This window comes from Delphinapterus leucas, unplaced genomic scaffold (genome assembly GCF_059928025.1).
Source record: "Delphinapterus leucas isolate spDelLeu-1000000601 "Yukka" unplaced genomic scaffold, BTC_Dleu_Yukka2 spDelLeu_asBTCV2_sq40, whole genome shotgun sequence".
In the NCBI taxonomy this organism is placed as follows: domain Eukaryota; kingdom Metazoa; phylum Chordata; class Mammalia; order Artiodactyla; family Monodontidae; genus Delphinapterus; species Delphinapterus leucas.
In genome coordinates this window covers 1,338,647-1,353,234 of record NW_028322249.1, presented here as the reverse complement: position 1 = coordinate 1,353,234, position 14,588 = coordinate 1,338,647, and the positions used below count along the sequence as shown (strand labels likewise).

At 35.5% G+C, this 14,588-nt stretch overlaps 1 protein-coding gene and 1 pseudogene across 8 annotated transcripts in view; one reads left to right on the top strand and one right to left on the bottom strand.

Moving 5' to 3' along the window:
* Positions 1-14,588, bottom strand: part of LOC149743948 (uncharacterized) — a 174,651-nt gene that overhangs the window by 31,314 nt on the left and 128,749 nt on the right. The window contains exon 5 of one of the 8 annotated variants that reach the window (XM_089905971.1): positions 10,498-10,737. The exons of the other annotated variants lie outside the window; for them this stretch is intronic. Coding sequence (XP_089762097.1) covers positions 10,718-10,737 — 20 coding nt within the window. The 3' untranslated portion in view covers positions 10,498-10,717. Of the gene's footprint in view, positions 1-10,497; positions 10,738-14,588 lie in introns of those variants that run through there. 8 annotated transcript variants of the gene reach the window in all.
* On the top strand, positions 1,388-9,660 carry LOC149743949 (casein kinase II subunit beta-like; annotated as a pseudogene).

Here is a 14,588-nt window from a genome sequence, read left to right as displayed (position 1 = left end):
CTTTGACAGTGTAAAGATGCAAATGTACATGAAAGTAATATTTTTCCAATGGTGAGAAGATGTATTTTGTACTAGACCTGACTTAAGTCTTTTGCACAGGATATTTCTTTGTCTGGAAATGGCTTTCCCCACATAATCGCCTGGCTTACTCCTTCAATTTCATTCCTCACAGAGGCCACGCCTGACCACTCCACATCAACTGCCCCAATGTACTATGAAAACTCTTGGTCTGTTAGATTTTTTTCATAACATGAATTTTTATCTACTATGTTTATTCTTTTATTTTCCAAATATTTTATTGATTGCCTCCCTTGCCCCTGCCAGAATTCAAGTTCCTCAAGTGCAAGAACTCAAGTTTTCCTTGCTAGTTGATCAGTCCCCAAGACCTAGAATCATTTTTGGAAAATAGGAGCCCAGTACATATGTGTCAAAAAACACTCAATGACCTAGGAGGAATTTCAGGAAAACTTTTGTTGTCATAATCACATAAAAATACATAATGTCTATAAAACAGCAATAACTAATTAGATGGGAAGAACAGGCTGGAATGAAAAAGGAATAATGAGGCAAAAATGGGTTTAGGTGAGATTAAAAAATACTGCTAAGAAAGTAAAAAACAAAATCTAAAAATTACAGCCACACTAGAGGCCCTAAGACAACAAGAAACATTAATATGATTATAAATGTCACAGCAATAATTCTTTTTTTGGTTAAATTCCTGAATCAAAAGCAAAGTATAAAGTCTGAGTTTTAAAGATGCGATAACTACATGTACTCAGAGAGAAACAAATTACCCAAATGTTTGATAAAAATGTTAAAAAAAATAATTATATACAAAAACTATTTAAAAAGTGATGAAGAATGAAAGAAATGTCAATTGATATTTACAAATATACCAGTCTAAATTAGGGATATGATTAGTCTGAAACCATTGAGTGTTAGAAAAAAATGATAAGAAGGTAAAAAAGAAGTTAATAAGAAATCAATGATAGTATGAAAAAGGAAAAAATTTCAACATAACAAGAAGGTAATAGAAAAAGGAAATTGAGGTCATTTAACTACTAAACTGTAGACTGTTCTTACTATGTAACTATGTTCTCACTCTATCCACTTTCTGCCTCCTATTTTTCCAACATACTTTGGACATTTTAAAATAAATTGCAACACACTTGAAAACAGATAAATTATAAGGGTTTACATCACATTTTCTTACCACAATGTTATAAAACTAGTAATTATAACAAAATGTGATAAAATATTTTGAAGTTAAAACACACATTTCTGAAAGTTTGTGTAAATAGGAAAATAAAAGCTGAGTTTTTAGATTTCTTATAAATATCAAAGTAAATTATGTACCTCAAGACTCAAGCACAGGGGAGGAGTCAAGATGGCGGTGTGGGAACATGCAGAGTTAGCTTCTCCCCACAACTAGGGTGTCTGCCAGCCACTGGTAGGGGACTCTGACCCCCAAGGGGACAGGAGGAACCTCAGAGTGAACGAGTAGGATGTAGGCAGACCGATGGGGGAGAAGTGGAGCCCAGACAGGATTGGCGTCCCTCGGGCCGGGGAGCCTGCTGAGTTCCCAAGCCAATTCCCCCTCCCCTCAAAGCCCCATCCAGGCCACATGGGTCCTGAGGACATAGGAGGGAGGCTGGGGATATCAGGAGTGGCAGATAGGAGGGGCCATCCAGGAGGATCAGGAGAGGAGCAGAGGTTGATTACCCTACTCACTTGGGCACAGGGAGCCTGCTGAGCTCCCAGGCTGGGCCCCTGCCCTCGAAGGCCCCCTTTTCCCCCTACCGTATTGGTCCTGGGGACATAGGAGAGAGGCCTGGGAGATCAGAGAGGCAGGCAGGAGGGACCCTCCCAGACCCCAGACCAGAGGAGCAGGAGAGGAGAGGAGGGCATTTGCTCTGCCCCTGCTGGGCTCCCAGGTGAGGTCCCCTACCCTCTGAGACCAGGGGCGGGTGGCACGCCTGGGTTCCTACTGTTCCTTGAGTATAAGCCCCACCCCCCACAGCCCTCAGGACGTTTTCCAGCCTTGTGGGTCCTGAGCATTGGCCCCATACACCACCCAAACCTCACCCTTACTTAGGCCTCGCTCTCCACAGCCAAGGCCTTCCCTCCCCCACCTTTTTTTTTTTTCCTTTTCCCTCCTCCTCTTTTTTACTACAGGGTACTGATGTACATTCCAGTTGTTGATTCATATATATTTTTATTTTTACACTCTTTCTAATAAATATGTTAGTTTCCGTCTAATTTTATTTTTACTTTGTTACTGTTCTTTTTTTTTTTCTTTTTTTTGCTGCCCAACATGGCTTGTGGGATCTTGATTCATGACCTCAGGGTCGGGCAGAAGCTCTTGCAATGGGAGCTCTGAGTCTGAACCACTGGACTAACAGAGAACCTCAGACTCCAGGGAATATTCTTCAGAGTGAGGTCTCCCAGAGGTCCTCATCTCAGCACAAAGACCATCTCTACTCAATAGCCTACAAACTCTAGTGTTGGAAGCCTCAGGCCAAACAACCAGTAAAACAGGAACACAACCTACTCATTAAAAAAAAAAAAAATGAGATGGCAAAAAAATATGTCACAGTTGAAGGAGCAAGGTAAAAACCTACAAGACCAAGTAAATGAAAAGGAAATAGGCAATCTACCTGAAAAAGAATTCAGAGTAATGATAGCAAAGATGATTCAGAATCTCAGAAATAGAATGGAAGCACGGATTGAGAAAATACAAGAAGTGTTTAACAAAGACCTAGAAGAACTAAAGAACAAACAAACAGAGATGAACAACACAATAACTGAAATGAAAAATACACTAGAAGGAATCAGTAAAAGAATAGCGGAAGCAGAAGAATGAATAAGTGAGCTGGAAGGCAAAATGGTGGAAATAACTGCTGAGGAGAAAAATAAAGAAAAAAAGAATGAAAAGAATTGAAGACAATCTCAGAGACCACTGGGACAATACTAAATGCACCAACATTCAAATTATAGGCGTCCCAGAAGAAGAAGAGAAAAACAAATGGTCTGAGAAAATATTTGAAGAGATTATAGTGGAAAACTTCCTTAACATGGGAAAGGAAAGAGTCACCCAAATCCGGGAAGCACAGAGAGCCCCAATACAGGATAAAACCTAGGAAAAATACACCAGTACACATATTCATCAAATTAACAAAAATTAAATGCAAAGAAAAATATTAAAAACAGCAAGAGAAAAACAAAAAAATAATATACAAAGGAATCCCCGTAAGGTTATCAGCTGATTTTTCAGTGGAAACCCTGCAAGCCAGAAGGGAGTGGCAGGATATACTTAAAGTGATGAAAGAAAAAAACCTACAACCAAGATTACTGTACCCAGCAAGGATTTAATTCAGGTTTGATGGAGAAGTCAAAAGCTTTTCAGACAAACCAAAGCTAAGGGAATTCAGCACCATGAAAACAGTTTACAACAAATGCTAAAGAAACTTCCCTAAGCAGGAAACACAAAGAGAAGAAAAAGACCCACAAAAACAAACCGAAAACAATTAAGAAAATGGTAATAGGAACATACATATCAATAATAACCTTGAAAGTAAATAAACTAAATGCTGCAACCAGAGGACATGGACTGGCTGAATGGATACAAAAAAAGACCCATATATATGCTGTCTACAAGAGACCCAATTCAGTCCTAGGGACACATACAGACTGAAAGTGAAGGGATGGAAATAGATATTCCATGCAAATGGAAATCAAAAGAAAGCTGGAGTAGCAATACTTGTATCAGATAAAATAGACTTTAAAATAAAGACTGTTCCAAGAGATAAGGAGGGACATTACATAATAATCAAAGGATCAGTCCAAAAAGAAGATAGAACAATTATAAATGTTTATGCACCCAACATAGGAGCACTTCAATACATAAGGCAAATGCTATCAACCATGAAAGGAAAAATCAACAGTAACAAAATAATAGTAGGGGACTTTAACACCTCACTTACATCAACGGACAGATTATCCAGACAGAAAATTAATAAGGAAACACAAACTTTAAATGACATAATAGACCACATAGATCTAATTGATATTTATAGAACATTCCACCCAAAAGTGATGGAATACACTTTATTCTCGAGTGCTCATGGAACATTCTCCAGGATAGATCACATCTTGGGTCACAAATCAAGCCTTGGTAAATTTAAGAAAATTGAAACCTATTAAGCATTTTTTCTGACCACAACACTATGAGATTGGAAATCAATTACAGGAAAAAACCTGTAAAAAACACAAAAAAAATGGAAGTTAAACAGTGCGCTCCTAAATAACCAAGAGATCACTGAAGAAATCAAAGAAAAAATAAAAAAATACATAGAAACAAATGACAATGAAAACACAATGACCCAAAACCTATGCATCACAGCAAAAGCAGTTCTAAGAGGGAAGTTTACAGCAATTCAATCTCACCTCAAGAAACAAGAAAAATCTCACATAAACAATCTAATGTTACTTTTAAGACAACTAAAGAAAGAAGAGCAAAGAAAACCCAAAGTCAGAGGAAGGAAAGAAATCATAAAGATCAGAGCAGAAATAAATGAAATAGAAATGAAGAAAACAATAGCAAAGATCAATAAAACTAAAAGCTGGTTCTTTGAGAAGATAAACAAAATTGATAAACCCTTAGACAGAATCATCAAGAAAAAGAGGGAGAGGACACAAATCAATAAAATTAGAAATGAAAAAGGAGAAATCACAACTGACACTGCAGAAATACAAAGGATTATAAGAGACTACTACAAACAACCATATGCCAATAAAATGGACAACCGTGAAGAAATGGACAAATTCTTTGAAAGGTACAATTTTCCAAGACTGAACCAGGAAGAATTAGAAAATATGAATAGACCTATCACAAGTAATGAAATTGAAACCATAATTAAAAATCTTCCAACAAAAAAATGTCCAGGACAAGATGGCTTCTCAGGTGAATTCTATCAAACATTTAGAGAAGAGCAAATTTAGAGAAGAGCAAACACCAATCCTTCTCAAACTCTTCCAAAAAATTGCTGAGGGAGAAACACTCCCAAATTCATTATACGAAGCCACCAGCACCCTGATACCAAAACCAGAAAAAGGTATCACAAAAAATGAAAACTACAGGCCAATATCACTGATGAGCAGAGATGTAAAAATCCTGAACAAAACACTAGCAACCAGAATCCAACAGCACATTAAAAGGATCACACACCATGATCAAGTGGGATTTATCCCAGGGATGCAAGGATTCTTCAATATATGCAGATCAATCAATGTGATACACCACATTAACAATTTAAGGAATAAAAACAATATGATCATCTCAGTAGATGCAGAAAAAGCTTCTGACAAAATTCAACACCAATTTATTATAAAAACCTCCAGAAAGTGGGCATAGAGGGAACCTACCTCAACATAATAAAGTCCATATATGACAAACCCACAGCAAGCATCATGCTCAATGGTGAAAAGCTGAAAGCATTTCCACTAGGATCAAGAACAAGAGAAGGATGTCCACTCTTGCCACTCTTATTCAACATAGTTTTGGAAGTCCTAGCCATGGCAATCAGAGAAAAAAAAGAAATAAAAGGAATACAAACTGGAAAAATAAGGATTAAAACCATCACTCTTTGCTGATAACATGATGCTATACATAGAAAATCCTAAAGATACCACCAGAAAACTACTAGAACTAATCAATGAGTTTGATAAAGTTGCAGGATACAAAATTAATGCACAGAAATCTCTGGCATTCCTACACACCACCAACAAAAAATCAGAAAGAGAAATTAAGGAAACACTCCCATTTACCATTACAGCAAAAAGAATAAAATACCTAGGAATAAACCTGCCTAAGGAGGCAAAAGACTTGTACTCAGAAAGCTATAAAACACTGATGAAAGAAACCAAAGATGACAAAAAACAGTTGGAGAAATATACCATGTTCTTGGATTGGAAGAATCAATATTGTGAAAATGACTATATAGCCTAAAGCAATCTACAGATTCAGTGTAATCCCTATCAAACTACCAATGGCATTCTTCACAGAATTGGAACAAAAAAATCTTACAATTCATATGGAAACACAAAAGACCCCAAATAGCCAAAGCAAGCTTGAGAAAAAAAAAATGGAGTTGGAGGAATTAGGCTCCCTGACTTCAAACTATACCACAAAGCTACAGTAATCAAGACAGTAAGGTACTGGCACAAAAACAAATATAGATCAATGGTACAGGACAGAATGACCAGAGATAAATCCATGCACATATGGACACCTGTTTTATGACAAAGGAGGCAAGAACATACAATGGAGAAAAGACAGCCTCTTCAATAAGTGGTGCTGGGAAAACTGGAGAACTACATGTAAAAGAATGAAATTAGAACACTACCTAACACCATACACAAAAATAAACTCCAAATGGATTAATGACTTAAATGTAAGACCAGACACTATAAAACTTTTGGAGGAAAACATAGGAAAAACACTCTGACATAAACCACAGGAAGAACTTTTTTGACCCACCTCCTAGAGTAACAGAAATAAAACCAAAAATAAACAAATGGGACTTAATTAAACTTAAAAGCTTTTGCACAGCAAAGGAAACCATAAACAAGACAAAAAGACAACCCTCCGAATGGGAGAAAATATTTGCAAATAAAACAACAGACAAAGGATTAATCTCCAAAATATACAAATAGCTCATGCAGCTCAATATCAAACAAGCAAGCAATCCAGTTAAAAAGCGGGCAGAAGACCTAAATAGACATTTCACCAAGGAAGACATACAGTTGGCCAAAAGGCACATGAAAAGATGCTCAACATCACTAATTATTAGAGAAATGCAAATCAAAACTACAGTGAGGTATCACCTCACGCCAGTCAGAATGGCCATTATCAAAAAGTCTAGAAACAATGAATGCTGGAAAGGGTGTGGTGAAAAGGGAGCCCTCCTGCACTGTTGGTGGGAATGTAAATTGATCCAACAACTATGGAAAACAGTATGGAGAGTCCTTAAAGAACTAAAAAAAGAACTACCATATGACCTAGCAATCCCACTATTGGGCATATACTCTGAGAGAACCATAATTCAAAAAGAGACATGCACCCCAATGTTCATTGCAGCACTATTTACAATAGCCAGGACATGGAACCAACCTAAGTGTCCATCAACAGAGGAATGGATAAAGAAGATGTGGCACATATATACAATGGAATATTACTCAGCCATAAAAAGGAACTAAATTGAGTTATTTGTAGTGAGGTGGGTGGACCTAGAGTCTGTCATACAGAGTGAAGTATGTCACCATATGTTAATGCATATATATGGAATCTAAAAAAAAAATAGTACTGATGAACCTAGTTGCAGGGCAGGAATAAAGAGGTAGACATAGAAAATGGACTTGATGACGTGGGGTGGGAGGGGGAAGCTGGGGCAAAGTGAGAGTAGCATTGATGTATATACACTCCCGAATGTAAAATAGTTGGCTGGTGGGAAGAAGCAGCATAGCACAGGGAGATCAGCTCGGTGCTTTGAGGTGACCTAGAAGGGTGGGATAGGGAGGATGGGAGGGAGGCTTAAGAGGGAGGGGACATGGGGACATGTGTATGCATACGGCTGATTTGCTTTGTTGTGCAACAGAAACATGGTATTGTGAAGCAATTATACTCCAATAAAGATGTACTAAAAAAAATTGGTATCAATAGAAAAAAAAAAACCTCAAGCATAAGGACAGTTCGAAAAACTGCAGTATTTACAAAAGCTGAAGATACACAGTTCCAAAGATAATCAGCTCCACTCCTATATATATACCTAAACCCAACAGGAGTGCATTCATAAGTTCACTGAAAGGCATGCACTAGAATATTCATTATAGCATTATTTGTAAGCCCAAACTGGGTGCTACCCACATAAATATCCACTCATAGGAGAAGCCGTGAAAATTGTGGAATACTCACACAATGGGAATTGATCGTCTATAATGTGCATAATGCATAATTTATCAATACTAAGTACAAAAAAAGACAGGACGAATCTCTGGTTTTAGAAGTCATGAGAGCAGTTAACTGGAACAGTTTTTACTGAGATGAGAATGTGCTAGGTTATTGGTATTCTGTTTTTGATCTGAGTCTGACTAAGCAGGTATCTTCTGACATGTGAAATCAATACATTAAGCTGAACTCTTTTGATGTGGTTACTAGTCTTTACCAATACTATCTTCAATAAACACTTAAAAGTACATAGAAATTAAAAATATCATTCCCATGATATTTTTATTTATTAATTCATTAAAATAAGTAGAAACACATTTTAATCATGGCATGCTTTGCAAAACAAAAGAAAAAAAAGACCCCTAACTTTCAAAGACTTTTATGATCACTCAAGAAAGCAAAATTACAGAGACAAAGAAGCATCAGGAAATCAGTAAGGAAAAATAAATGACAAATTAAAAGAAATGATTTAAACATCAGGAAGTGTTATTTATACTGGTTCTGTGGGCTCCATGACTATGAATTCTTCTGTGAAGTGGATGAAGACTCCATCCAGGACAAATTTAATCTCAGTCAACTCAATGAGCAATGAGCCTCACTGTAGACAAGCTCTAAACATGATCTTGGACCTGGAGCCTGATGAAGAGCTCGAAGACAACCCCAACCAGAGAACCCTGATTAAGCAGTCAGCCAAGATGCTGTATGGGTTCACCCAGACCACCTATATCCTCACAAACCATGGCACCACCCAGATGTTGGAAAAGTACCAGCAGGGAGAGTTCGGCTACTGCCCCATGTGCACTGTGAGAACAAGCCAATGCTTTCCAATAGCCTTTCTGACACCTCAGGTGAGGCCCTGGTGAAGCTCTACTGCCCCAAGTGCATGGACAATTCCACACCTAAGACACCATCGAGACAGCACCACACAGAAGGCCCCTACTTGGGTACCAGTTTCCCTCACATTGCTCTTCATGGTGCATGCTGAATGCCGACCCAAGCAGCCCACTAACCAGTTTATGTCCAAAGTGTACAGTTGCAAGATCCATCCACTGTCCTACCAGGTGCAGTTCCAAGCTGCCAGCAACTTTGAGTCTGTCAAGACCGTTCACTTATTCCCAACCCCACCTGTCACTCTGTCTTTGACAGTTCCAGTCCTCCCCTGCCACCTTTAAGGAAATCTCTATGGTTTATATTTTAAATTAGAAGAGTCATTATTGTGGTGTGAATATGAAATAAAGTAGAAAAAAGGCAAAAATAAGTATTTACTCAAAATTTATATAAAATCTTGCCAGATCTCTTCAGGAAAAATATTTTAGAGCTTGATGACTCCTAATATAAATGTTGTAAAATCATAAGGTATTTTAAAAATAATTCTATGGTAATTTATTTAATTACTAAATAAAATTGATTATTTATATTAAGATACATTAGCATCATTGATGAATGTATGAGAAGAATACTGAATAGTACCATAATAATGAAGAAATTTTTTAAAAGATCTACAAAAACTACCATGTTGAAAGGTACAAGAATCACAGGTCTTTAGAAAGGAAATTTTCATATACCTAAAATCAACGAATTCTCATATTATTTAAATAGTTCTGGGCTATAAGTTGAAATGGACTTTACTGTGTCAAACCACAGACAGACTCGCATTATTTTAAAAAAAGCAAATCTCAAATATCACTAGTAAATAGCAATTAAATCTTAAGAGAGAATATATTTTTATACTTGATAAAATCAATTCAATGTTTAATAAAATTCAAAGAAAGCATAAGTACCAACAGACGTATCTAAACATGACAAGAATGTGTATCTCAATCCAGCTATATTTCAAAATGTTCTGGAAATTAATTTAATAGATTTATGATTATAAATGTGAAAAGAAGCTAAAATTTAGGTATATGATCTAGCAACTACTATAATGTACTACAAAACCTTTTATTTTTCCCTTGGAATAGAGAGTCAAGTCAAAAATAATGAATAATCCAATGAAATCAGAGTGTATACAAAATTTATGAACATCAGCAGGGAGAGATTGGATGACACATTAAATTGAGAATTGGCTAATTATGTCAAGTTGGGTTGATATAAAACATCTCTTAGTTGGAGAACTGAAATTCCAATCCCATCTCAGTGGAAAAAATCAAGATGCCTATTTGGAGAGTGTTCTTAGCCATCAAAATCTAGCTAGGCTAATTCAATGACTAATGATAACACCATACTTCTATGTGAGTGACAACAAATATAGACATTGTAATATTCATATTCTTCTCAGTATATTATTTGTTAAGCACTGCATGTTGTTCTAGTTTTTTTTTTTCATATTATAAGTGTTAGTTTTTGTTAACTTGATCTTTCTACACCTATCTATCCTTGAGGTGCTTGGATTTATCCTGTAGATACTGTGTTGGAATCATGTTAGCCACCTCAGGGTCAGATATTATGAAACATTTTTGTAATCCACAATGGAGACTTTGTAACAAGCTACAGCAGTGGGGAGTAGCAATTTATTTAAGTATAAGGTATAAATGGGGCAGCAAAATAATAACATTAAAATTCAAACAAGACCCTTTCAAATAAGCATATTTGTTGAAAATATTTAATCTAAGAGGCAAGTAGACAGATGAGTAAGGACAAGGAGCAGAAAACTATGGTGTCTTGGAAAACCATATCCATGTGAAAACTGAATACTGTCAGCACCAAGTTCTTTCATGTAGTCTTGAATTCAACTGTAATTGAAGCACAGATCATAAATCAGAAAGGTTTTTCAATCTGACACCCTTAGAGGAAAAAAGTGACAAATGGAATTTTCAGATTGCAAAGCATTAGTTTATCATTGCACTTTGTTGTGAAGATATAGAGCAAAGTTGGAGAATATTTATATACCACATCCTAATGACACATGGAATAAGAAAGTTGAGCTCATCATTCTGAAACTTAATATCTCTTTTGTTTACTAAAAAAAGCAAAAAGCAAAACTGTGATAATCGATATTTTTCACTTATATCTAGGGATAGTTATATTAAGCATGGTGTTTGTACTAAGAAGCTGCTGTTGCTCAAATGGATATTGCAACATATTTTTCTTGTCCACTCAAATTTATAATCTATGTTAGACAGAATATTTAGTTTACCAACTTAATCTAATTATCCATACGTATACCCCAGTTACCATGTTTTAATTAATGTGAACATTATATAAATTATATAAATCATCTTGAATTATGAAAAACTTTTAAAACTATCTTTCTAGCATATTGTTAAGATAAAATTAAAATTTTATTTACAGTCAATTCACTGAAAAACATTTTATCTGAAGCTTTTGGGTGGAAAGAAAAAGCGTTTACCGTTACCTGTACCCTCAGAAGGACTGACTGAGTCTCTTAGTATCAAATAACATATACATAAAGTATGAGATAACTTGTTTCTTAATCATATGCATTAGGAAGTATATACTGCCTTGCTAAATAAGGGTTTGAAAACTCTTATTCTGATGCTTTCTAGTTTCATAATCTTGAGAAAAGATACCTAATCTGTATTAAACTCAATTTATTAATTTGTGACGTTGACAAACATTGAGTGACTCCTCATAGATTAATTGAAGAGATTAATAACATAAGCCACATAAAGTATACTACTATATATAGAAAATGATCAAAGTGTATTGACTACTATTGATATTAATTTAATGTAAGTAAGTGTATTTGGTAATTCCACCCAAACAATCTCTCTATAGTGCTCCTGGCTTCTGGGATATTATGGAGCTATTTTCACTAAAGATGGGAGATGATTCCACTTCAAATACAGCATATTTCTTTCAAACATATCTTCGATCCTGTTTCTATTTAGCATCCTTTGAAGTACAAATAAATTTCCAAAGGGAGCCAACCCTCTTTTGCTGAATGTTGTAAAGAGATTTTTTTTCTTATTTATTTATTTATTTTTTGTAAACAGATTTTAATCTCAGTACCTGACAGGACAACACAGCTCTTCTCTTCAGCACACCATGTGTTTGTCACTCTACTCAGTGTATCCAGTTTTCTGTGCACTGTAGATCAGTAGCTGTATCTCCATCTCCAGGCATATTTATTTCTGCACTTTTTGTATCACCAAATAATCCTAAGTATGCATTGATTGTTTCCTGAATTTTATATTTCAAAGGCACTAGTTATTGATTGGGCAGCTCCAGAAACCTAGATTTGTGCCCTTGTCTCCAGTCCCCATTCAGGGACAGCTAGAGCAGTGGCCCATATGCCATTCTTCTCAAAAGCCTAATTGCTTCAGGTGACTATCCCTACTATTTTCTGAAACGTCTGAGACTGAATTCAGAGAGTTGAATTCCGTTCTTTTTTGACATGTTCTAACTACATTCATGGAAGGAAACTTGTACACATTTTCAATTTTAAAAATTACCTAAAATAGTAAGACTTTAACTCCCCCTGGATGCCATGCCTCACAATCATGGTTGTTTCTTTGGGACATCAGTCTGGGCAGGAATCTCCTCCTCCTCCTTTGTCAGGAGGTGAAGTCATATCTTTGTGCTTGCATTTGTTCAGTTTCTCCACACTAAGTTTGGAAAGGCTGTTTTGATTATTTTACAATCCTGACATTCAATTGTGATCATGACTAACTTATTGCAACCAAAACTATTAAGAATCCAGGAATAAATCATCATCTTTCTGTTCTCAGGACAAAGCATGCCACACTCGAAAGGAAAATTGTTTTTAGTAGACCTATTCAATTTTTCTGAAAGGATGCAATTCAAATGTAGACTACAAACACATTGTACATATTTTACTGCATTGTGTAAGGAAACAAAAACACAGGTAAATAAAAGTAAAATTTCCTTCAGAGTTTTGCAATTCACTAAAATAGCACTATAAAATTTCTTTGTAAAAGAAGATAATAGGTCTGTTGGTTTCAAAACAGTTCTAGTAGGGTAAAAGTATCTTGAACTGTCAACAAATGTGGCATCCATCTTATCTATTAATGGTCTTGGGAAGACCGTTTTCAGAATGCAAAACTTTAAAACTGAAATTCACTTCATGGGGTTACAGCTTTTAATGGACTGTCACTGATAAGGAAATGATGGAGAGCACAATGTTTCTGCAATCTCATTAGCTGCATGTGTTGTGTGAAGTTGAATTTCCCAATCTCCAGAATACGAACATATAGTACCAGTGAGGAGAGAAGAAAAGCAATTCAAAGTTCTATATTTAACTTTTATTCTTTTGAATACAGCATTAAAATAACAATTTCCATGGCACTGTATTTTCCTTAGTTCTTTAGTGGGCAATAAAAATAAATCTCATATTATTTTAGCATAATATCATCCTTCCAAAGGAAATCTATTTTGAAATGACATCTCATGTGGTCAGAGAACTTCCCTTAGTTCATATAAAGTTGGCAACTACACTGTTTTCTTCATTAGAAAGAGACAAGATAATATATTCAATCATCAGTGTCACAGGGGCATGCTTCACGAGTATTTGCTTAAAACTTTTAATGCTGTGTAAATGTGACATTTAAGAAATATTTATTTAGAGTAAGCCAAATAAATTTGTTGACTCATTCATGATGCCCATGGAATATGATTTTCTATTGATCATTTATATTAAAATGTCAATGTGTAAAACTAGATCTCAAAAAGCAGGAATATCTGTATATGAATGCAAACTATGTCAATCATGTAGAATTGGTTGACAGGTACACAGATGTTTGGCATACTGCAGCTTAATTGACAAAATTTCCCTATAAAAATAATGGTTTTCTCTTTCCAATTTAATGGAGAAAGTCTATGAATTAAGGCATTCAAATTTTTTTAATATTTATAATTTCAACTTAAATATATTTAGATAGAAATATATAATGAAAGCAAAACAAAGAAACACAATTTTAGTCCCAGTTCTGCCACTTTCTTATTTATTTATTTATTTATCCCAGGCAAATCACTCAGTCTCTCTGAGTTCCCCTGTATTGATACTTTTGTGTCTAGTAACTAGATAATTGTCAAAGACACTTATAATTTTATGATAACTTTATAAAGACCAGAAACGGGGTAGAGTGATCTCAAAAATACATTAAATATGTGCAGCAGTGAATAAGAATGCTGTTTTCCTCTATGAAGATGGTTGCTACAAATGTGCAATGTTTCAGGGGGGAGAAAAATGTGTCTTCTGACATCTGCAGCAGTATTTCCATGTAAACCAGGAAAAAAGAATGACTTCAAAGGACATAATGATAACTAAGATGTATGGAACACTTTCTATCACTGATAGCTTTAAAGATTTCCTTACAAAATCCTCATAGTAAGCCTCTGAAGTTGATCCCAAAATGACCATTATTTTCTAGATGAGGAACCTGGGACTCAAGAAATTTGGGTAAGACACACAAGGTGAAGTAGCTAGCAACATCAGAACTGGATTCAGAATATGAGAGTCTAGCTATAGAGGTGATATAATTTAACCATGCTTACAGCAACAATTTTGAAAAAATGTGAGAATTCGTTCAGAGATTTGGAAGAGATATGGAAAGAGACCATCCATTTTAGGCAAAAAATGTATTGAAAGCAATATCCCTTT